This window comes from Pinus tabuliformis, chromosome 6 (genome assembly GCF_031772625.1).
Source record: "Pinus tabuliformis cultivar Carrire ecotype Pingquan chromosome 6, CPIR1, whole genome shotgun sequence".
In the NCBI taxonomy this organism is placed as follows: domain Eukaryota; kingdom Viridiplantae; phylum Streptophyta; class Pinopsida; order Pinales; family Pinaceae; genus Pinus; species Pinus tabuliformis.
This window is the reverse complement of record NC_142292.1, coordinates 1514570235-1514597174: the sequence shown is the minus strand read 5'-3', so window position 1 is coordinate 1514597174 and position 26940 is coordinate 1514570235. Positions and strand designations below refer to the sequence as shown.

General features: G+C 32.6%; 1 protein-coding gene across 1 annotated transcript; it reads right to left on the bottom strand.

Annotated features, from left to right (window-relative positions):
- Nucleotides 1-2852: 2852 nt before the first annotated feature.
- Nucleotides 2853-3296, bottom strand: LOC149264419 (antimicrobial ginkbilobin-2-like protein). Its single transcript, XM_089398895.1, has one exon. It carries the CDS (start codon nt 3294-3296, stop codon nt 2853-2855), a length of 444 nt encoding a protein of 147 aa, XP_089255021.1.
- Nucleotides 3297-26940: the final 23644 nt, after the last annotated feature.

Genomic DNA, 26940 nt, shown 5'->3' with positions numbered 1-26940 from the left:
TAGTACAGATTGATGACTATGAGGTTGTATTAGGGATGGAATTTATGAAGCAGTTTGATGCTATGATTGTACCACATTTGAAGAAGCTCTACATTTATGATGGAAGGGAAGATGTACCTATTGGTGTGCCTACCATTGGTGCAACAAGGCCTCATTGTAAAGTGGGAGCGATGCAAATGGAGGATAAGGAAAAGGAGAACAAGCGGTTGTCCACTGTTGAGGCAAAGCTTGTGGAATAGTCATTGGTCATCAAGACACTTTCAGATAGCATCTTGGACTTAACAAGAAGGCTAGAGCTGGTGGAAGATGATGATGATGATGATGAGGTATATGTGAGGCCGGATGTCCAGAAGGAAGACCGGGTTGCTTATCTACAAAGGATGGAGGTTGAGGATCCTGATAGATGGATCGAGTTGATTAGTGAGGGAGAGCCTTCAGGCTCTACTCGCTCTACATCTTCTTAGATGAGTAAGAAGATGGGCTCATTGTTAGCTACTCATGGCAGTGAGCCGTCAAGCACATGGAGCAGGTATGATTGATGGTGGCACATTGCAGATGATGAAGAGGACTTCATGGACCTGAATGGGGCACATCGAGAGTCGGTTTGATGAGATGATCTCTTCACTTTGGAGGAGACACACACATGGACAACATATTGCAGATGACAGCGGTTCTACATATGTTGCGGTGATGTTTGCCTTATGTGGAGGAGACCATATCATGGTTGATGGTATTTTGTCGAGGACGACAACGATTTCAGGTGGAGGAGAATGTAAGGCCTCCGAGCTGCGGAGCGCCGGGCGCATCGTGCACGAAGGCGAGTCGGGCGCGCGGACGGGCGCGTGGGCGCGCGGGTGGGTAAAGTGCGACGGGGCTACGGTTGTGCGACGAGCTTACGACAGAAATGCGACAATAAAGTGCGACGAAAGTAGACACTTAGAATTCGACTAAGTGTTGGATGGTTTATACAATGGCAAAGGAGCTTGCGGTTGGGAGCAAGCCGACTTGTAAACAAGTTGAATGGGCATGTGTTAAGAGCTTTGGGGGGTCGGCCATAAGGCTGCACACCCCCCTCTCACCCACGTTAACTTGTGTATAAATGTGTGAGCATGGAGCTCACTTCAACCAAGCATCTTCGCTTGCTCTTTCATACGCTCAAGGGGTAAAGTACTCACGCAGATTTGGAGGTAGATACGCATACCTCATGCGTAGTCTAATCCAAGTGCGAGAAGGAAGTGACTTGCAGGTTGAGGTATGAAGGTTCGGTTGTGAGTGCAGATTTGGGTTCTAAGTGCCGGTTTGGGCGAGGCAAGTGTGCCGAGGTGCAGATTATGTGCAGGACTTGACAAAGTAAGATAGGTGGCCCGGGTGGGCATTCTTCTTTGTGCAAGAGTGCATATGATGATGTATAAGGCTGTTCTATGCCTGTTGTAAAATTATTCTAAGTGTTGGCTTGAAGTTTGTCAAGCACACTTGTATTGTAAAAATTGAAGAAGCTGTTATAATACATTGTTGGGCAGACTTTACCGGGAGTTGCCCCTCCCTTTATACTTGTGTATTGTTCTCGGTTTGTTGTACATGGTTAATGATTTAGAATGATCTTCTTTAAAGTATAAAGGATAACTCTCTGTTTGGTTGCAAGAAAACATAAGTTAAAGTAAGTTTATGTTGGAATAGGCGTAGCCCATAAACGTTAGTATTGTTAAAAAGAAAGCGTTTGGTGGTGCCGCACCTCGCTACAAGCGGTTGGAAGACTACCGCAAGTGTAGGGGCGTGACACCTCCTATCCTACAGCCACTGCATCAATGGCGTCAATGGCTTAATCAACTGCTTATTCAACTGGATCTGTTGTCTATGCTACTGGACGTGGAGCTGGTACTTAAACTAGGAAAATCAAGGTGCTCCAAGACTGAGCCATTGCCTAGTAAAGGTTCAATGGACCTGCTACAATCCTGAGGACACTATGTAGGACTATATAAATCAATATCTATAAGAGAGGTCACACTGTGTGGGAGCATATAAATCAATATCTTTATGAAAGGTCACACGCGTTCTAAAATGGTTACGGAATGAAAGCCCTAACAATTAGGATTCAAAGCACGAGTTATTGTACTTTACCGCTAGATCAGTTTACCGCTGAAGGTATGCTCTTGCATATATGGATAATTTTATGAATCTCTAAGTGAATCAAAAGATGCTTTTATCTAAAATTCTCTTACAACTAAATCAAAAGATGCTTTCATTTAAAATTCTCTTACAACTAAATCAAAAGATGTCTTTATCTAAAATTCTCTTTCGTTACCCATAAATACTTCTTTTTTTTCTAATCGCAACATGGGCTATATAGAAACAGTTGATTTCACACCCTAGCCCCCACGGGCCAATGCCAAGGAACGTGTATTTATTGGGTCATGCGGTGCAATTCATCTGTGGTTCTCTGATTTCCGGAACTTCTCTTAGATTTTCCGTGCTTCTTGATTACAGCTTATGCACTATTTAAAGCTTTGGTAAGTCTCTATGTGTACACTGTAGTAGACAACAACAAAAATCTAATACTCTATTACTCAGGGCGAAGATTCTCTTTACTTATATCTTGCAATATGCCTCATATGTATCCATTATTTACTATAATGGAAAATATACTCTACTAAATCCGAAAATATATTCAGAATAAGCATTTTAATTTTTATATTTCATTTAACAGATCTCACATTCAGTAGAGGCGTACAAACAAGAGAAACGATAATGAAGAAGACTTAAGTTCAGCCATATAGCAGGGTTTATCCTTACGTGGATTGCAGGCCTTTATTTATTTGAAACAAAACAGTACGTGAGCTGAGCTTGCTTCTCTCTCATGGCTGATAGGTAGGGTAGTTATAAACTGGATATATCTCGAAGCGCACTGCGCAACTTCCCAGATACATTTGAGCCCCAACCTGTGAAGAGCAACACTGATTCATGGCCGTAATCGCTTCTTTCAAACAAACACCACAGTCAGGTCCTGAAAGACTCCTTAAGCACATTTCCAATCCATAAATGGTCACAGAAGAATTCACCGCCAACGATCCGGTGGCGAATCTATTGACTGTTAAGGGAGCTTTGCCAGAAAGAGTCTTCATAAGATTCCCTAGAGTCTGATTGAAGCCTTCAATATCACCGTTGCTCTTCACATTCTCAAGAGCAGCGGCCTCAACGGTATCGAGAACAGAGGCGAAAGTATAATTCTCATAACGAATGAAGCAGAATTCCAGCTGAATCCGAGCTCCAATGGCATTAGGGCAGTCTTGATAAGCCATCTGTGAGGCTTTAGCGGAACACTTTTGGCAGTCCTGCTGAGAGATGTCGGGCCGGCATTGTAGAAGGCCGTTGACTCCTCCATAAGACTATGTCGCGAATCCGCCTCGTGGGGCAGCGGCCCTCACCAGGTACTCCAATACGGAGTTCACGTTCCTTTCATACGCACTGCCATTGCTGTATTTGTTTACGTTGCAGAGCCCGTAAATGAACGGATCGGATTTCGAAAGGGCAGCTGAAACTGAAATTACATTAAGGTGGAGCAGTCCAAGTAAGAATAATGCCATGAAACAGCAACGCCATATTATCACGCTTTCCATCTTTCCCATTTCCCAATAAGTATATTGAATAAAAGGCTCTGTAATATGATTCGCCTTCTTGTGAATCTTTCCAAGGTTGGGCAAATAATTTATAGATGGAGAATGCTATCCGCAGGCAAGCCAATTAGTGGTGGATATTCACAAAAGTTCATTAAGTCAACTTCTAGAATAATGGCAAACAGCTGTTATGATGGTATTGGCGTGGACCGGATCTGATCAGATCAGTGGAGTGCATATGCGCAGCCGTTAATTGTGGTTGGCGCCTCCGATTTATTTGACTTTTAAAGAGGCCGAAACAAGGGAGTGAACAAGCCGTAAGAACTACGGCTTTGAATACGTCTCTGTTGGCTTCGGCAGAGCCATATGGCAATTCCTATTTCTTACTCTATAGGAATTTTAATTTGGCTTGACATGGGTCGGTATAAGGCGATACAACACGCGGCTAGGTGATGAGAGAGAAAATGGAAATAGCGGCGTGTTGTATCGCCTTATACCGGCCCATGTCAGGCCGCATTAAAATTCCTATAGGGTAAGAAATAGGAATTGCCGAGGCATATGATAATAGGCCGCTGAATATAAAATTAAACCGTGTCTGCTCTTAGACAGAGTCCATTTTTTTTCAATCGCTGCAGCAGCTTTCATAGTCCTGCACAGGGTTGTATGGATTAAAGGACCTGATTTGTGGGATCAAACTTTCACATAACCACTGAACCACAGCCTAAAGAATATTAATTACTTATTTTGGGGCTTAGTATTCATTAAGTTCTTAAATTTAAAGATATTTAAGAATATAATTACTTTTTAAAACATTAAACTACCAAAAAAAAAATGTTCCTTGATCTAGGTTAAGATTGTCATGATGAGAACATTTTAATATAAAATGCTTATTCTTTCGCCAATAAAAAAATTAACCTAGGTCTAAACTCCAATCCTAATCTAATTTGAAGAAAGAAGAAACGTTATAAGTAAATGTGGTTAATATAAGCCAAAGACTTATGATTAATGTGATTATTATTATGCTTTATTATTATTATTATTAAGAAGTAATATTAGTTAGTTAAAAAATAATAATATTGGTTATAAATTAAATAATAATAGTAATTAAATAAATATTAATAATATTTGTAATTAATTAAATAATAATATTAATTAATAATAGTAGTAATAGTAATTAATACTCATAATTAATAAATATGTGTTAATTAATATTTTAGTAGTATTATTAATTAATAAATATTTCATTAATTAATAAATAATAATAATAAATAACTACTTATTATTATTATTTATTAATATAAATATCGTTAAATAAAAAATTATTTATAAATATAAATATTGTTAATCATGGTTGACAATACTTGACCATGATTGATTTTTATATCAAGACAGCCTTTGTCACAATGCGAGATTGGACCATGGTTGATTTTAATATTGAGACAAGCATTATAACATGCAACATTCGACCATGGTTGGCTATGATTGACCATGCTTTATCATGATTGATGTTATAAACCCAAGGGATTGATATTATAAACCCAGGGGAATAATAAAGACAAGGGATTAATACTAAAACCCTGAGGGATTATAAACCCAAGGGAATAATGTTAAACCCACTAGACTAATATTATAAACCCAAGGTATATAAACCCTAAAATAAAAATTATAAAGAGTAAAACAAACATGGATGACCATTGTTGACCGTGCTTGTTTTTCATATTGAGACAATCCTTGTCACATGCGACATTGGACCATGGTTGACCATGCTTTACTATGGTTGATTTTCATATCAAAACGATCTTTGTCACCATGGTTGACCATGATTATTATATTGAGACAATCTTTGTCATAATGCGATGTTGGACCATGGTTGAGGCAATGATTGATTTTCATATTGAGACAATCTTTGTCACAATGCAACATTGGACCATGATTAATCGTGGTTGACCACGATTGATTTTATAAAATATGGTTGACCATTGTTGATCATGATTGAATTAATAAAACATGGTTTACTATGGTTGACCATGGTTGATATTATAAACCCAAGGAAATAATATACCCTAAGGATTAAGACTAAAAACTGAAGGGACTATAAATTTAAGTGAATAATATTAAACCCTAGGAATATGAACCCTTAGATTAATAAACCCAAGGGATTGATATTATAAACCCGAGGGATAAAAATTATAAACCCAAGGTATATAAACCCTAAAATAAATATTACAACCCTAAAATAAACATGATTGCTCATGGTTGATTTCTATATTGAGATAATCCTTGTCACAATGCAACATTGGACCATGTTTGACCATCATTGATTTTTATATCGAGACAATATTTGTCACAATGTGACGTTGGACCATGGTTGACCATAGTTGATTTTTATATTGAGACAATCATTAACACTATGCAACATTCAACCATGGTTGGCTATGATTGACCATGGCTGACCATGCATAATCATGGTTGCTTTTCATATCAAGACAATCTTTGTGACAATGCGACGTATGACCATGATTGATCATGGATGACCATGTTTGATTTTATAAAACTTGTTGAACATGGTTTACCATGTTTGACCATGATTAGTCATGGTTTATCATGGTTGACCATGATTAACATATTGGGATAATCTTTGTCATAATGCGATGTTGGACCATCGTTGAGACAATGATTAATTTTTATATTGAGACAATCTTTGTCACAATGCGATGTGGAATAACGGTTGTCCATGATTAACCATGGTTGACATTTTATAAAATATGGTTGGCCATGGTTGAGCATGATTGGATTTATAAAACATGGTCAACCATGGTTGACCATGATCAATATTAAAAACCCAGGGAATAATAAACCATAGGGATCAATACTAAAAACCGAATCGATTATAAACCTAAGTGAATAATATTAAACCTTAGGAATATGAACCCTTAGATTAATAAACCCAAGAGATTGATAATATAAGCCCAAGGAAATAATAAACGCAAGGGATAAAAGTTATAAACCCGAGGTATATAAACCTTAAGATAAATATTATAAACCCTAAAAACATATGGTTGACCATGACCGACCATGGTGGATTTCCATATTGAGACAATCCTTGTCACAATGCAACGTTGAACCATAGTTGACCATGATTTATTTTCATACCAATACAATCTTTGTCACAATACAACATTGGACCATGGTTGACCATGATTGATATTATAAAACCAAGGGATTGATATTATAAACCCAAGGGATTAATATTAAAACCTCAAAGGATTATGAACCGAAGGGAATAATATTAAATTAATTTAATATTGTTAAATTAATCTATAATGGTTTTATTATTATTATTTATTAATTTTGAATGATTGAATTATTTAATGAATTTATTAATAATGAATGAAATATAAATTAATGAATTAATTATTATTAATATTTATTAATTAATAATGCTACTAAATTATTGACTAACACGTTTATTAAAAAGTGTTTTCGGTAGAAATCACAAAGGAGAAAAAGTTTCTGACGCGTTTCGAATCAACTAGTGTGGTTCATCATGAGGACCTGATGAAGATGCAGATCATGGTATAGACTTAAATAAAGGTCGATGTAGAGACAAAAAGATTATATAACTCCTAGTTTATGAAAATTAATATTTTAATAATGATTATCAAGATCAAATAATATTCCTATAACGGGTAATATAACAGTTAGTTTAAGAATAATAATATTATAATTTATAACAATAATTAAGATAAAAAAATTTAATTAATTAATTAATTAATAATAATATTAATTAAGAAAGATCGAAAAATGTAAACATTAATAAGAAACAAACAACCCAAATCAACCAAATACAGGGAATAGAGTTAAAAATAAATAAATAAATAAAGAGAAGTCAAGACTTTGTTAATGAGTCAAGATCCTATAACAAAAATAATAATTAAAAGAGACTAAAATTAGAACAAAGCAATCAAAAGGGAGGGTAAAATTATTATTATTATTATTATTATTATTGTTACTTTATAAAGGCTAGTTTATGAAAAATAATATTTTAATACTAATTATTAAGGTCGAATAATATTCCTATAATGGCTGGTTTAAGAATAATAATATTATAATATATAATAATCAATAAAAAAATTATATATATATATATATATAGAAAAATAAAAAACATAAACATAAATAAGAAACAAACAATCCTGGTCAACCAAAAATAAGGAACATGGTAAAAAAAAGAGAATATATATATATAGATCCTATAACAAAAATAATAATTAAATGAGACTAAAATTTAAAAAAATAATCAAAAGGGAGGGCAAATTTTATTTTATTTTATTTATTTTTTTAAGGTAAGAAAATGGATCAAGAAAATATTAACATTAAATGTAAATACCTATATAGAAACAAAAAAATCATAAATAAAAACATCAAACCCTAAAAAAAAAAATCCGCAAACATAAACAAACTAGGAGGACAAGGCAGAGACCCAGCTTCTGCTAATATTCCAACCATCATCTCTATTTAAATTATTGGGTCTTTTTTCTATTTCCAAGGCCTCCTTGAATTTACAATGATGGAAATGACTAACCTTGGCAATGACATGGGCTTTCTCAATGCAGATGTGACGCCTAGATTTTTTGCATGTTGTGCCAAAGCAGAGAAGCGGGTCTTGCCATGTTTGATGTCAGTTGCATGCTCTCGAATCCTTTGATTAATTGAGCGACCAGCCTCACCAATGTAGGGAGTCCCACAAGAGAAAGAGATAACTTAAACACCTTTCATATTTTTGGGGTCCATAAGGTCTTTAATAGATCTTAGGGAGCTTTAGATGGTATTTAGAGGCCTACAGGTTGAAGGAACCTTATGCTTCTTTAGTATCCTCACAATCTTGTGTGTAGTTCCTTGGATAAAAGGGAGATGAACCCCAGAAAAATGATCCTCGGTTTCTTTCTTAGCCTTAGGACCTTTTTCGGCTTTGATGAAATCCTTAGTACATTGGTGTCTACCATACCCATTATTAAAGAAAACACCCAAGAGGTGTGTTTTCTCCTCATTGATATGGTTATCATTAGAAACCCTTAAAGCTCTAGTCACTAAAGTATTAAGAACACTAAGCTTTTGAGCTAGGAAATGATTGGAGTTAGTATGAAGATATTGCTCTGTGTGAGTTTTCTTCCATTACAAGAATATTATTTGATCTTAATAATCATTATTAAAATATTAATTTTCATAAACTAGCTGCTATATGATCTTTTGGTCTCTACATCGCCCTCTATTTAAGCCTGTGCCATGATCTGAATCTTCTTCTGGTCCTGATGATGAACCACACTAGCTGATTCGAAACGCGTAGGTAAAATTTCCTCCTATGTGATTTCTACTGAAAAAGCTCTTCTTAACATAATATGCATCACAAAAGCCTAAATTCAGAGAATAACACATATTTATTAATTATTAGTATTAACAATAATACTATTATTAATTAATATTGTTATTTAATTAATTACCAATATTATTATTATTTAATTTACAACCAATAATATTATTTTTTAATTAATTATTTATTCTTTTAATTTTTAATTATTTAATTAAAAAATTAATATTAATTAATAATAGTAATAATGTTCAATAATGTTAAATAATTATAATAATAATCACAATGATCATAAGTCTTCAACGTATATAACCCCATTTACTAATATGGTTGTGCTAATTTGTAATTAATTTAAGTAGTTATATTTTAGATGGTTATTTTATACCGTTATTTTCTTCAACGTATATAACCTCATTTACTAATATGGTTGTGCTAAGTTGTAATTAATTTAAGTAGTTATAATTTAGATGGTTATTTTATACCGTTATTTTAATTATGAAGTTATTATAGATACATGTTTTATTTGGATTTTATTTTTAATTATGTTTAATTCTTTAAAGTTTTATCAAATTTAGTAATTAATTTATTAATGTGGTTGTGCTACTTTATAGTCATGGAGGGAAGGCAACTATTTAAGTCAAAGAAAATGAACAAATCTCAATCTCATTTTAGTTGATGCTCATTGTACATTGATTATCTTTTTTCTTTTCCTCTTTATCTTGATTTTAAATAATTGAATTCTAAAATTTTCTATGCTATAGTTAAATTTTACACGTATATATAATAAGATTATTTTTCTATGTAAATAAATAATAAATAATTTTTTTGATTTAATATAATAGAATGATAAAAAACTAAAAATATAACATTTTATTAATAAATAAATTATAATGTTACAATAACATTATCTACTATATTCCATTAAAAATGAAAAACAAATTATTACAAAATATGTTTTAAAAGAATTATGAAATAAAATTTAATACTTAGAAAATTAGCAAATTAAAACTATATAAATTTATTTGAAAGATTTAAAAACAATATATAATTTATACTCTATTCCATTAAAACTAAAAGACAAATTATTACAAAAAGCCATAACTATTTTTCCCAATTAAAGTATTATGTTTAATAAAAATAATTAAGGTAGTAGTTTTTAAATTCAATGACTTTATTAAGTGTTTTTTTCAAATTAAGAGCATGTGTTTCCTTCTAAGAGGTCACAGGTTTAAAATCAGAGGGGTAGAGTATGTATACCTTCGTAGACTTTAGCAGTCAAATCACTGCGCGGAGATGGGTCCCTTGTCCCACAAGCAAGGGGGTCTCATACACCAATTTGGTGTATGGCTTGGTTGTGACCTTAAAAATAGATATTATTATAATTATAAATTTTTTAAATTGAAAAATAAAATTAATGCATTTGAAAATAAAATAATAATAAATATATTTTTTAATAATTATAAATAAATATTCAAATAGTTTTGTATTTTTTTAAATTATAAAGAATTTTTTAATATTATATTTTTAGCAAAATTACAAATATTTATAGAAGAGATATACTATAAAGAGAAACCAATTTTATAATTTTCTATTAAAATATATATTTTATTGTATTTATAAAAATTAAAAATTAAAAAATAAAATTAATATAATTGTAAGAAAAATAATAATGCTAAAAAAGAAATTAATGGGAGAAAAGGTGATGGTTGCCGCCAAAGCTAATGAAATGATCCATCACCGGTTGTTGCTTCACCCATACGGCGATCATGCACACACTGTGAACTAATTAAACAAAATTAAATAAAATGGAAGATGAAGTGGGCCATAGGGTTGGAATTTGGGTTTCTTCTTACTTGTCAAGCAATTTTTTTTTGGAGGTTTTGGGTCTTTATGTTTCTCATCAAGAAACGTTATGCTTAAAATTTTTCCCTTTGATAATAAATTAACTTTTCACAATAAACGTTTTATTAATAAAATTACCTTTCAATAAAACATTTATATTAAAAAAATTTACATATTTATCATAACAAAAATTTGTTATTGAATGCTAAATTTAGTTTGAAATTACATGGAACACTGACAATAAAATCATGATAACCTCGAAAACATATCCTATAGGACATATAAGAGACGCACAAATTAAAACTATTGAGTGTTACCAATAATAACTCGAAAGTACATAATATAAGCAGTTGTCTATAACGAGACTTTTTGAAAGCCTTTCCGGCGGGTTTTTCCGGTCGAAATCCGGCAGGAATTTATTGGAATCGCAAGTTTGATAGCTAGTTTCTGCACAATGAAAGCGTCCCAGGGGTTTTCGAGGGTGCTGAATCCAAATATGCAGTTAAAAAACCATTTTAACTGCAAGAAATCAAGATTTAACCTCAATTTCTTCCGCCGGATTCCGTCACCGGAATCTCCAAAAAGTCGCATTATAGACAACTCCCATAATATAATATGGTTTATATTATTATTTACATAATCTAATATATAATATAGGATTTAGAGATAAAATATACATTTGAAAACATATATTTTAGCATTGGTTTGAATCATGGATATACATTAATATTGACAAGATTAAATGCATAGTATTTGAACTTCTTAAAAATTAAAAGACTAAACTTATAACAAATGGATATTGAGGATCTCTTAAAATCATGTTCTAGAATTATGTTATGATTTCCTCCATTATTATATTCTCTCTACATATTCTGTGAATTATGTTATGATTTCCTCCATAGTTATATTCTCCCTGCATATTCTGTGGAGCAGCTATTTTGAAAAATTGTTAAATACCAATGCGATAATTTTTTATATAATTTCAAGAAGTTACGTGAGAAATTACCTTGTCCATAGCTATTGGTAGTGGTCTTAACTCCATTTTTATAAATACAAACAAATGAATTGAAAACACCCCGGCCTCGTGTAACCAGATTTGTCGTCGCTTTGTTCACTTTCGTGAATTGAAAACACCCCGGTCCAGGAAACTGTGGCGCAGCGTACCTTTTATAACCGCGCAGCTTCGATTGAAATATTAATAACGTTTTCCCAAAAAAAGTAAAGCGTTCTTCTATGAATTTTAAACGTATTTAACGGGCACTTTAAATACGTATTTGGCACTTTATTCCTCTTCACATAAATCTTATTATTCACGGCACATCAACCATACATAGCATTGAAGCCTACATAGTACTGAAAATCCTATAAAAGGCGAAGCAGTTGCAAGCATGTGTTTATACCAACAGCAACCTTAGTCATGAGGTTGTATCTCAGGGAGGGTAGAGTTTGTTATAAAGGGATATATCTCAAAGCGTAGAGTGCAACTGCCCAGAAATACTTGAGCTCCAACCTGAGAAGAACAACACCTATTCATAGCTAGATGAAAGCTGATGGACAGAGTCAACTTCTAGAAGACCGACGTTATATGGTAGACTTCGCGCGGCCATTAATACATGAAACAAATTCAAAGTCAAGCATTGATATCCAGCATGTCAAGTTGGACAAATGAGTGGAGTAGTAATGCTAGTGCACACCGTCCGAAATTTGTGTGTTATATTTTCAGAGAGCCGTGAGCCGGCGTGTTGAGCACTAATAAGATTCATGGAACTGAATCTCCACGTTATAGGTGAGATGGCGACGTTACAGAGTTGGAGATGAAAGGATGATGAAAATATAATTGAAGTAATAGCGACATATCTGCAGAATTCGTAGCTTGCCCTGTGACTCTAGAGACATTCACCAAGTATTGCGATACAGTGTTGACGTGGAGCGCTGTGAGATGGAGCAAGTCAACCATTTTGAATAATATGATTTATGGGCCACACGGACGCAGATGAATCATAAAAAATGTGGTCGAATGAACGAAGATATTATCGCCCAACTTGCTTTCCATAAGGTCAAACTTGAAATCTAGAAGGTCAAGCCTCAATACTGTCTCTAATGAGCAGCTGTGGGCGCATTTATAGGAATAGCAACCTATGTCATCTTCATTGATCGTCTTGGCTAGCTAGTTAGCGGATAGGGGTGGTGTCATTATTTTGGATTCTTGTGTTATTTTGTTTTTCTATATAAAAATATCTCTTGAGGATATATTTTTTCTATCACAAATAAGGTTAAAAAAGTTTAAAGTTAAAAAACTCATTGATATAAAAGATGATACAATATAATTACGCCTTAAAGTGTTTTTTAAGAACTCTCTCCAATGCCACTTGTCGCTTTATGTGTTTTTGATTTAGGTGTTAGACAATAGAAATCGTCTGTGTCATTAGATTAAAAATTGTTATTCATTGGCATTATTCAGTTACGATTCTCTAACGAGATTTTCTTCTGGCATCCATAACTCGACGTTCTTCTAAACCTAGGCACTGAAGGCAACGCTTCTGCAAGTTCTTCCGAGCTAGGCATTACAGTTTGCTCCGACTGTTTGAGAAAGATGGCCTTTGTGGGAGTTTGGGAAGGGCTCTCTTGCAGGGACTCACTCTCTTATGCAGATGTGCATTTTCCGCTTCCTCGCCCGCCGCCCACCCCAGAAGAAACCTTGAATCTCTGAGGAGTATAATTTCCATCAGAGGGAAAAAATGCTTGATAGTTGCATCTGCATTTCTTTTCGTGACGAGCTTTAATCTTTTCCTGGTAGTTTACCATAGAATGTTCAATGTCGTCACTAAACATGCAATATTATTATGAATGGAGTCTAGAACATAGTGTTATATTGATGTTGATAGGTTTCTCGTCACATCAGAATTTGCAGGTTGATCAATTAACAAAAAGAATGAATAAATTGAATCTGAATTTCTGCATTCCCACTGTCAACTAGGCCAAAGGGATTTTTTCCTCCACTCTTTTAAATAATTTGTTGTATGAACAAAATTAAACCGTGGAAATTGTGTGCCATGGCCAATCCAATCCAATCAAAAGGCAAGAAAAGTCTATAGTGCAATCCCATATCTCTATGTCATGTTTGAAAGTCGTATGTTCCATGTTCCATGTTCTACACCAGTAAGACCAATATTAGATACTCTTAAAAAAAATGTTTTCGTCGTTTAACATGTGGTTACTGAACTTTTGTTTTTCTTGGGTAAGAATCTCCTCCTCCACCAAATGTTGGGTCTCTTTCAAATGGTTAGTGAACTTTTCGACAATGTTTTTTGTTATCCTCTTTTGAGATGTGGTTTGCTTAAGCCATGCAATGCCCACAAATACTCTGACATTACATGCCTCTAATGTAGAGACTAGATTCTCAAGCTCTCTCCTTACATGGAGCTCTACACATTCAAAAAACAAGTCACATTTCCTTGCAAACTGAAGATGCTACACAAATTGGTAAAATAAATAAAATGAAACAAAATATCCACTTTCTATTCAAAATATCCATGTACAATAAATTGTAATGGGTATAATCAAAGAGATGAGGAAGCACCTAAAAAAGGTCTCCAAAAGGCACATCATGAAGGATAAGAACTTTGTTAATATTTCATCCATTTCCATTATCAAGCTTTAACTTTTGGTGGATACTTGTGATCTCAACACCAAACCTAGAAACACTTCCATTGAACTTCTACTGGAGCTGTCTCTGGTATACTTTTTGTTTGTAAATTTTCCATGTTTTGGTTCAATAGTTCAAACAACCATATTTCTCCATTATCTTTGTCTAAGAAACCCCCATCATATAACTCCATGAGTGACTCTACCTGTTATTAGGAATTGCAAAAATAATTTTAGCAAGGATGTCTTTCTGAGCAACAAGTAATGACTAAATTAGTAAGAGCCACTTCCCACAGGTTGTTGAATTTCATTGTTTATTATATTAGTTTTGTAGCATGCTCTTACCAAAAAAACATCGACACTACAGTTTTTCCAAAACAACGTAAGGATTAGAACAATAACTTGGCAAGAATGCAAAGCAGGGAAATACCTTAGAATTGAGCTACTTACGCTGAAAGGTAATGTTTGTGAATGGACGTTGGTCATGGTGGCTTTCTGAATCCTTGACAACTAAAAAGTATCCAAAACCATTGTTTTGAAGATCCCCTGAATCTGTTGGTTCTTCATACTCTACTATTTGCTTCTTTTGTGCAAGATTAAGTGCCCTATTCCTCCATAGTGCCATGATTGTCCTGTTTGACATATAAATCATAGTTTCTCATGATTGGGCCAAAAAGATATTTCAAGTTTTGTTCAAATGTGAAACTAGCTTGTCTCAAATCCATGCACATATGAAGAGGCATTTTGCATTTCAAGTAGCATGAAAAGTCATTAACCAAAAGTTCCTTGCTTGGAATTCAAAATAGCTTCTAAAATATTTAATTTGTCTCAAGTGAGTGTCGAGCAGTTTGCATACAATTATTTCTCATTCTCGTGATGTTCAGACAAATAGAGCAATCCAGTGAGCTACACTATGCCAAGCAAAATACAAATATCTACTTGAGATTTTAATGTCACATGACGAATACATTTTTTCCAACATCATTTTCCATATTTGCTATGTACTGAGTAACCACATCAGGACCTTCTGTATTTGTCAAAAATATCATAAGATATAAATTTCATTAGCAAGATTTTGTCGGTCTTCCCTGAAGTCGAATGCACAAATCAGTCAATTACTATGAAGTAAATTTCATAAAATTGATCTTGGCATACCCTAGAGATGTAGCTTTTGCAAAAGGCCCTTTAAAGTTGAAGACTTCTACATCCAACATAGATGGAGGCTCTTGTGTAGCATCATATTCAAATACTTCTGCATAATTATTGGGAGAATTAAATTTGACATGGAAAGCATGAATAGAAACATGGAGAAGCACATAACCCCAATCACAAAAATAGTTGGACAATTTTATGAACAAAAACAAAACTTTATATATCTAAACTGTAGCAAGAGCATCCAGATATGAAATACATATGATTTAAAAGAAGAAATATGCATTCCCATTTGTGACATAAAATATCATAGGTGCAGAGGCATTCCATAATGCATTGAAAAACCTCAACCCTACATCCTGGGGAGGTGTCCCTTGTGTTCTAAACACATAATCTACCTCTTTATCTAGTGGATATAACAAAGCAAAACACATTGATATGCATCACTATCCATACAAGAGATGATGTAAACCATTTGTTTATCCTCAACACAAATCTAACCTAGGATTCTTGTATACAAAAACTACCTCTCCCTAGCTCTTTGTAAATCTTGATCTCAAAGTAGTCTCTTAAATCCTCAAAGCTAATATACTATTGTTTCACCATCTTGGTGAAGTCATTGGGAATGTGGATCCAAAGGTTTGGTTGGAAACTCTCATCATAGTATATAGTATCAATGCCATCACGTCATAAATGAGCATATGACATCTATATCTTTTTACACTCGAAGGTCTTTCCCTTATCTGCAAACCATGTGCCTCTCTGTCAGATTACTAACCACCATCTTTAGCCCCCTCGCTTATATTCACACATAGAAATGTCATTGCACTATCATATACCTCACCTTGTATGCACTTTTGGATGATGCGTACTCACCCAAACACTGAAAAATCCCAGTACGCTAGAGCCCAAATAGAGAAGACAACTACCTAATTGAACAGACTAGATAAAATTATTTAAGATCAAAAGAACATATTGATGGAAATGAATGGCTATTACTTTTTGAATATAGTCTTGTCATAGAGCTGCTCAATCTAGAGAAATAGAGGAGTTGATAGGAGATGTCTATTTTTATAAATATTTTTTTAAGCAGATAGGCTTTGTCTATATTGGAATTCGGGTGCATGAATCTTAATTCTTTAAAATATTATAAATTATGGATGATACATGACCCAAGAGTTTGAAAAATAGTTTTTTACTTTCAAAGCTCCAATCATGTCTTGGCTTTATAAATTATTATGTTTACAAATGGAAAATAATTATTTAGAGAGTTACAATGGTCTTGGATTTACAAATTCATATCATTACAAATAGTAAATAATTATTTTGAGAGTTACAATTATTTAACAATTTAGATGTGCTTAAAAAATTCAATAATTTGAAAAATGCATAATAAGTGTCTTTTCAGTGGCTTCTTTTCATCCATTGGAATGAATTTTGTTTTGATCCACTGGAATAGGATTGCAAGGATGTGTAAAGTATTGTCATTTCTAGATGCTGAAATTCTCCCTCACAATGTGGAAACTTACATAATCAAATCTTTTATGGGAAAAGCATTGCCTAAGGATATAGAAAGATAGTTTTATACTAACAACCAAATCTCTTACCCTTGGAGCCTACTGTGTGTCTCTTGAAGAAATATATCTGGTAAGCTATTTGCACTATTGGTATTGCACTATACTAAGAACCACAGTTGCCTTTTATTAGAAAACCCTCCTCGTTTTATATTTTCACGTTGATTTGTATCACAGTGATGGAGATTTTTCGTTGGCTTCTTGGAAAGTTGGAACATCTTGAGGGGATACATATTCATAGAGCCCTTTCTCTTCATGGCATTGGATCATTTGATGGATGTTCTTGGTTTCAGTGAGTCTGGTTTCTCCTGGCACCTGCTTGGATATAGACCTTTTGAAATCAATCAGTTGCTTCTTTTGGGCATTGACTATAGAGAAGAGAAACAATACATGGCTTCCATCTATGTTACCAATGTTATTACATCAACATCAACTTGCAGGGACATGTTCTCGCATTTACTATTATTCATGTTGGTAGCATCAGAAGATTCTGGTTCTATGGGAGAACATTTGTATTTTCCATCCAGAGGAACAAAGATGAGTTTGGTTACATGGACTACAATGATGTTGAAGCTTGGACTACAACGATGTTGAAGTTTGTGTAGCTCATTCCATCTCCGAAGGCGAAGACAATTTGTCCTGTATATAATCTGTAAGTCCTACCAAGTCCTGTCAGGGTAACATGTGGTAGGATCTGCCCTCATTATCTTATTGGTCATGTTAACATTGACAACAAACTATTTAGATAGGCACATTTTTTTAACAAAAAATTACTATTTTAATTTAATTATTAATAATTATTAACTGAATAGTAAATATTTAATCTCCATAGAATATTTTACCTTCAATAATTCTTTATATGTCATTTTTCTTCTCAAATTTATACTTTATGATGTTTCCTTTTCAACATTTGATGCAATTACTAATTTTATTTATTTTAAATTTATTAATATTAATTACTTATTTAATTTATATAACTATCTTAATTATAACAAAAATATATACCATCTTTTTATTATAATATATTTTATTATATCTCTATGACTAACATTCAACACTAAACCATAGATTCTTTTTATAACTGCCCTAAACAATCATATACATTTAATTATAATTTTAATATTCTATTAAATTTACAAATTCATATAAGATGAAAAACTTTCCTATTGAAATAATACTTCCACATATATTGTGCTAACCACATATACAAGTACTTTCTTGTTGGAATAATACTACCAAATCTATTGTGCTAACCACATCTACTATGGTCGAAGAAACCACAAATGACTTGACCATGTACAACTAACACATTTAAAATTAAATAAAAGTATATACAATAATTTCTATAATAGTGTAAACACATTTAAAATTAAATAAAAGTCTATACAATAAGTTTTATAATAGTGTCAGTACATACTTTGTTGTATCTACAGAATTATTTACAAACTCATGTTAAAGAGCATGAATATTTTTTATGATAGTGCACGTTTTGTTCGTAACATGAGGATAAATAAAGTTTTATAAAACTATATAAAGTTTTATATGACACATTTTCCTGTGATTACCTTACTCCACTGTTTGCATGTTGCCTGATCATATCAGAGTTATGCTCACTATCAATCTTTCGAGTCGTGTTAAAACAACAATTTTCTTAGACCATGAATATACCCATTCATTATCATGTGTATCTCTACATATATAGATATGTGTTCTCACAGGTTGTTCTTTTCCAACTTATGATAGTTGCCAAATCAGAGTCTTCCCTTGTTATTTAATATTTTATCATTGGTCTTATTATATATATAATTTTCTACAAACCTACTAAGTTTCCCAACAGATCTCACTTACATCTCTTCCTTCTCATTTTGTTGTACCAAAAGTCATTTCATTAATGACAATTCTCCTATCATTTTGTTTTTTTTATCAAACTTGATTATTTAAATTGTGAGGTAATTATAAATTAAACTAATTAGTGAATCAACCAATAATTCAGTGTAACAAGTCTACAAATAACACCTTCTTGAGTTCCCCTCCCCCCCCTCCCCTTCCCATATCTATCAGTTATAGGAAATTCAAGTGTTGTCAGTATTATTTTCTATATTTTAGGGGTCTTTCTGGTTAGGTTAATGAGAATCACATTTTTCCAGTGAGTGTTCCTCCATCCTATTGGTTTGTTTATGAGGTTACATGATTCGACTACTTTTGTTTGCAGCCCTGCACCCAAGTTTGGGCTGGTATCTTCCAGGGAGCTTAAGGATTTGGATTACCTTCCTGCAACCATGAGGTAAAATGATTCTCTTTTTTATAAAAGTAACCCTGGATTGGGTATATTTTTTATGGTTTCCTTTCTTTAATAATCTTAGCTTTTGGCTTCTTTTCAATATCCTTTCTATTGATTCGTCAACAATCTCTAAAGGTAGTATATATTTGTCTCATTCCCTGGATTATCTCTCTGTTATCTTGCTTCAGCACAAGTATAGATATATACACATTTATGGGTGTTTTAATGTTGCGGGTAAAATTTCCAATGAAGTTATTATTATGGAGTCATTTTCTTCTTTCAGTCCTCCTCACCCACCCAATACCAAGTTATTTTAACTTTTACCCTCATTTCGACAGGTTCTTGACATTGGTCATTTGGCTTCGCTTCAAGATAAAACTATAATTATAAATAGATCGAGATTACAACTTGCAGAATTTAGCAATTATATTCATAGACTATACTTTGTAGTTATTTTGACATGAGGGTTTAAAAAGGAAAATATTTTTTTCTCGAGGGATGGGTTTTCCTGGCAAGTTCATGACAATGTGTGGCGAGAACTACCATGTTTAATGGATGAATGTTCCTCTTTTGTAAATGAATTAAAAGACCCATTCGAGGTGTTCACATTTTTTTTATAGATCTTATCTTTAGGGTTTGGAACCATCAATTTTGTAAATCTTTCCTTCTTTATCATGAATTTGCATGTTGTTAAATATAAATTAAATGGTCTTGAACCTCACTAGATTTGTCCCAACAATTATGTAGTATATTTTCTTCTAGTTTGCATCTAAGTATAACTTCAAGAGTTCAAGCTTCAAGTCATTTTTGTCTAATGTCATATTGTTATTGTCTCAACTATTCAAGCATACAACAAGGAAACCATGTATTTCTTCTTTTTACGACTAACTTATGCTTATCGAACTGGCTCCAAGATAATTTTCTTAGAGAATTTTGCACCCATTCATTCCATTCTTCATACCATAAGTGTATTGAGTCCAGACTAGTTCCTGGCTACTAGTTCTTGTTAGTTGGCCGAGGAACTAAATGGGTTCAGCATAAATAGACTCTGTGCAACTATAAGAAAAATAAATCCTTCAATTATTCATTATTTTTTGTTAATCATTATCTAATAGTGTAAAGTTGAAATAATAATTGCTTCTCTTGACTCATTTACTCTTTCTTCACTATGGTAATGCTAGTCTTACAAGGGAGTGGGACCTAATTAACTTTTGGGTTCTACAAATTCCTGCTGTATGACTTGGGTATGTATAAAGAACAAAGATTGCTTCCAATATGGACTTCAGTCTATAATCTTGAAATTAACCTATTTCAAAAACAATTTGTATTATTTACGCAGTATTACTTTTACATCTTACAGATCAACCTTTTATAATTATTCGATCACAACACAGTTTCCCTTCAGACAAGCTATGTCATAGCCAGTAATTCACAACAAAATTTCTCTTATTATTACAGTTAGAGGAAAACAATTAGTTCTGGAAGTCAATCAAATCAAAATACTAAATACTTTATGTTTTAGGTTCAGACTGCCACGGAATCCACAAGGGGAAATACAACTCCTCCGAACCAATGAGAATGGAAATCACGTCCAATTCTCCCCCAAGCGAGTTTGTCACTCCTAGAATAGTTACTTGATAGAGACCTAACAAGGTCTTTTCATAGGCATCATGATTGTAGAAATCTAATCCAAGAATTCACAGAATCACAAGTCTTTCTTAGGGATTCCACTCGCTCCAACGAGCTTAAGAATACCCTAACTCACAGCATCCTTCTGTCTTTCAACAGTATCCCATTGCAGGTTCACAAGCTTACAACTTCATTCTCCTCACTTGGACCTCCTCCCACTAGGTACCAAGCCATCAAGGTTGCATCAAATTCCCTCTCCTCTGCCCTTTCTTGGCTCCCTTGTCCCAACTGAGATTATTTATCTCTAGGGAGAAGTATAACTTTCTTTGGTGAGTGAAAACTTTTTCATTTAGTGTCTTTTTGTCTTTTTCCCGTGAATTCCAAGGCTAGCCATAATGGGTTTTATATAAAATTAAATAAACTTTAAACATTAAAGTTTCTTACTAGACTTTCCAGATAGCCCATGATTTACCAAATCCTTACCGTAAAATTAAATTAAATATTTACTTTTCACCAAAGAATGTTACATATATCATAAAATGTATATTTTGATTTTTCTTATGAATTGATGTGTATCAACATTTATCATCCATTACATGACTACAAATTTTATTTGTATTTAAAATCATTGAACAAATACCATTTTTTACTACTAAAAAAAATAATGGTTAATATATATATATATATATAAAAGTTTGCTTCTAATTTTGTTTTCACGGTTTTCTTAATAGATTTGTAATAATATTGATTTTATTTTAAAATTTAGTGATATAATTTGTTTGAAAATTTGTATTTTATTTATTAGTGAAATTGTATTTTTTAAATAAACTTAATAAATTATAATAATACGTCGCGAATCCGCCTCGTGGGGCAGCGGCCCTCACCAGGTACTCCAATACGGCGTTCACGTTCCTTTTCATACGCACTGCCATTGCCGTATTTGTTTACGTTGCAGAGCCCGTAAATGAACGGATCGGAGTTCGAAAGGGCAGCTGAAACTGAAACAGCAACGCCATATTATCACACTTTCCGTCTTTCCCATTTCCCAATAAGTATAGTGAATAAAAGGCTCTGTAATATTATTCGCCTTCTTGTGAATCTTTCCAAGGTTGGGCAAATAATTTATAAATGGAGAATGCTATCCGCAGGCAAGGACAGCAAGCCAATTAGTGGCGGATATTCACAAAAGTTCATTAAGTCAACTTCTAGAATAATGGCGAACAGCTGTTATGATGGTATTGGCGTGGACCGGATCTGATCAGATCAGTGGAGTGCATATGCGCAGCCGCTAATTGTGGTTGGCGTCTCCGATTTATTGGACTTTTGAAGAGGTCGAAACAAGGGAGTGAACAAGTCGTAAGAACTGCGGCTTTGAATACGTCTCTGTTGGCATGGGCAGAGGCATATGATAATAGGCCGCTGAATATAAAATTAAATTAGGAATGAGTAGGAAACCGTGTTCAGGTGATAACCAACGTCATCTGCTCTTGGACGGAGTCCACCATCCACTTTTTTTTCAATCGCTGCGCAGGGTTGTATGGATTAAGGAACCTGATTTGTGGGATCAAACTTTCACATAACCGCTGAACCACAGCCTAAAGAATATTAATTACTTATTTTCGGGGGTGAGTATTCATGAAGTTTTTAAATTTAAAGAAATTTAGGAATATAATTACTTTTTGAAACATTAAACTATATTAAAAAAAAAAAGTCCCTCATGTTACTTAATCCAGGTTAAGACCGTCTTGATGAGAACATTTTAATATAAAATGCTTATTTTTTTTGGCCCAATAAAAAGATTAACCTAGGTTTAAACTCTAATCTTAATTTAATTTGAAGAAAGAAAAAAGAAACATTATTAGTAAATGTAGTTAATATAAGCCAAAGACTTTTCTCCTTAAAAAAAGCCAAAGACTTATGATTAATGTGATTATTATTATGCTTACTTATCATCATTATTATTATTAATTAATATTAGTTAGTTAAATAATAAAATAATAATAATAGTGGTTATAAATTAAATAATAATATTAATTAAATAAATATTAATAATAATTAATTCATTAATTAATAAATAATAATAATAAAATAATTATTATTATTATTATTTATTAATATAAATATTGTTAAATAAAAAATTATTTATAAATATAAATATTGTTAATCATGGTTGACAATACTTGACCATGATTGATTTTCCTTTGTCACAATGCGAGATTGGACCATGGTTGACTTTAATATTGAGACAATCATTATAACAATGCAACATTCGATCATGGTTGGCTATGATTGACCATGCTTTATCATGATTGCTGTTATAAACCCAAGGGATTGATATTATAAACCCAGGGGAATAATAAAAACAAGGGATTAATACTAAAACCCCGAGGGATTATGAACCCAAGGGAATTATATTAAACCCACTAGACTAATATTATAAACCCAAGGTATATAAACCCTAAAATAAAAATTATAAAGATTAAAACAAACATGGATGACCATTGTTGACCGTGGTTGTTTTTCATATTGAGACAATCCTTGTCACAATGCGACGTTGGACCATGGCTGACCATGCTTAACTATGGTTGATTTTCATATCAAAACGATCTTTGTCACCATGGTTGACCATGATTATTATATGGAAACAATCTTTGTCATAATGCGATGTTGGACCATGGTTGAGGCAATGATTGATTTTCATATTGAGACAATCTTTGTCACAATGCAACGTTGGACCATGGTTGACCATGATTAATCGTAGTTGACCACGATTGATTTTATAAAATATGGTTGACCATTGTTGATCATGATTGAATTAATAAAGCATGGTCTACCATGGTTGATATTATAAACCCAAGGAAATAATAAACCCTAGGTATTAAGACTAAAAAATAAAGGGGCTATAAACCTAAGTGAATAATATTAGACCTTAGGAATATGAACCCTTAGATTAATAAACCCAAGGGATTGATATTATAAATCCAAGGGATAAAAATTATAAACCCAAGGTATATAAACCCTAAAATAAATATTACAACCCTAAAATAAACATGATTTCTCATGGTTGATTTCTATATTGAGATAAGTCTTGTCATAATGCAACATTGGACCATGTTTGACCATCATTGATTTTCATATTGAGACAATATTTGTCACAATACGACGTTGGACCATGGTTGACCATAGTTGATTTTTATATTGAGACAATCATTAACATTATGCGATGTTCAACCATGGTTGGCTATGATTGACCATGGTTGACCATGATTGATATTATAAACCCAAGGGATTATAAACGAAAGGGAATAATATTAAACCCAAGGGACTAATATTATAAAGCTAAGGTATATAAACCCTAAGATAAATATTATAAACATTAAAATAAACATGATTTCCCATGGTTGACCATGGTTGATCTCATATTGAGACAATCCTTGTCACAATGCAACATTGGATCATGGTTGACCATGCATAATCATGGTTTCATTTCATATCAAGACAACCTTTGTGACAATGCGACGTATGACCATGTTTGATTTTATACAACTCATTGAACATGGTTTACCATGTTTGACCATGATTAGTCGTGGTTTATCATGGTTGATGATGATTCACATATTGAGATAGTCTTTGTCATAATGCGACGTTGCACCATCGCCGAGACAATGATTAATTTCCATATGGAGACAATCTTTGTCACAATGCGATGTAGAATAACAGTTGTCCATGATTAACCATGGTTGACCACGATTGATTTTATAAAATATGGTTGGCCATGGTTGAGCATGATTGGATTTATAAAACATGGTTGACCATGATCAATATTAAAAACCCAGGGAATAATAAACCATAGGGATCAATACTAAAAACCAAATGGATTATAAACCTAAGTGAATAATATTAAACCTTGGGAATATGAACCCTTAGATTAATAAACCCAAGGGATTCATAATATAAGCCCAAGGGAATAATAAACGCAAGGGACAGAAGTTATAAATCCGAGGTATATCAACCTTAAGATAAATATTATAAACCCTAAAAACATATGGTTGACCATGGTTGACCATTGTGGATTTCCATATTGAGACAATCCTTGTCACAATGCAGTGTTGAACCATGGTTGACCATGATTTATTTTCATATCGATACAATCTTTGTCACAATACGACGTTGGACCATGGTTGGCTATGATTGATCATGGTTGACCATGATTAATATTATAAACCCAAGGGATTGATATTATAAACCCAAGGGATTAATATTAAAACCTCAAAGGATTATGAACCGAAGGGAATAATATTAAATTAATTTAATATTGTTAAATTAATCTATAATGGTTTTATTATTATTATTCATTAATTTTGAATGATTGAATTATTTAATGAATTTATTAATAATGAATGAAATATAAATTAATGAATTAATTATTATTAATATTTATTAATTAATAATGCTACTAAATTATTGACTAACATATTTATTAAGAAGTGTTTTTTCGGTAGAAATCACAGAGGAGAAAAAGTTTCTGACACGTTTCGAATCAGCTAGTGTGGTTCATCATGAGGACCACATGAAGATGCAGATCATGGTATAGGCTTAAATAAAGGCCGATGTAGAGACAAAAAGATTATATAACTGCTAGTTTATGAAAATTAATATTTTAGTAATGATGATTAAAATCAAATAATATTCCTATAACACGTAATATAACAGTTAGTTTAAGAATAATAATATTATAATTTATAATAATAATTAAGATAAAAATAAAAATAAATAATAATATTAATTAAGAAAGATAGAAAAATGTAAACATTAATAAGAAACAAACAATTCAAGTCAACCAAATACAAGGAATAGAGTTAAAAAAAATAAAAATAAAATAAATAAATAAATAAATAGAAGTCAAGACCTGATTAATGAGTCAAGATCCTATAACAAAAATAATAATTAAAAGAGACTAAAATTAAAACAACGCAATCAGAAGTGAGGGTATTATTATTATTATTATTATATAACGGCTAGTTTATGAAAAATGATATTTTAATATTGATTATTAAGATCAAATAATATTCTTATAATGGCTAGTTTAAGGATAATAATATTATAATTTATAATAATCAATAAAAATTATATATATATATATATATATATATATAACATAAGCATAAATAAGAAACAAACAATCCTGGTCAACCAAAAATAAGGAACATGGTAAAAAAAAGAGAACTATAAAAAAATAATAATTAAATGAGACTAAAATTAACAAGAAAAAAAAAATTAAAAAGGAGGGCAAATTTTATTTTATTTATTTTTTAAGGTAAGAAAACGGATCAAAAAAAATATTAACATTAAATGCAAATACCTATATTGAAAAAAAATCATAAATAGAAACGTCAAACCCTAAAAAAAAATCCGCAAACATAAACAAACTAGGATGACAAGGGAGGGTCCGAGCTTCTGCTAATATTCCAATCAACATCTCTATTTAAATTATTGGGCCTTTTTTTGATTTCCAAGGCCTCCTTGAATTTACGATGATGGAAATGACTAACCTTTGCAATGCCATGGGCTTCCTTAATGTAGATGTGATGCCTAGATTTTTCTGCATGTTGTGCCAAAGCAAAGGAGCGGGTCTTACCATGTTTGATGTCAGCTGCATGCTCGCGAATCCTTTGATTAATTGAGCGACTAGCCTCACCAATGTAGGGAGTCCCACAACAGAAATGGATAACTTAAACACCTTTCATATTTTTGGGGTCCATAAGGTCTTTAACAGATCTTAGGGAGCTTTAGATGGTATTTAGAAGCCTACAGGTTGAAGGAACCTTATGCTTCTTT

Excerpts from the sequence above, each read along its gene's own strand:
- LOC149264419 (XM_089398895.1), bottom strand. The coding sequence starts at position 3,296 with ATGGCTTATCAAGACTGCCCTAATGCCATTGGAGCTCGGATTCAGCTG.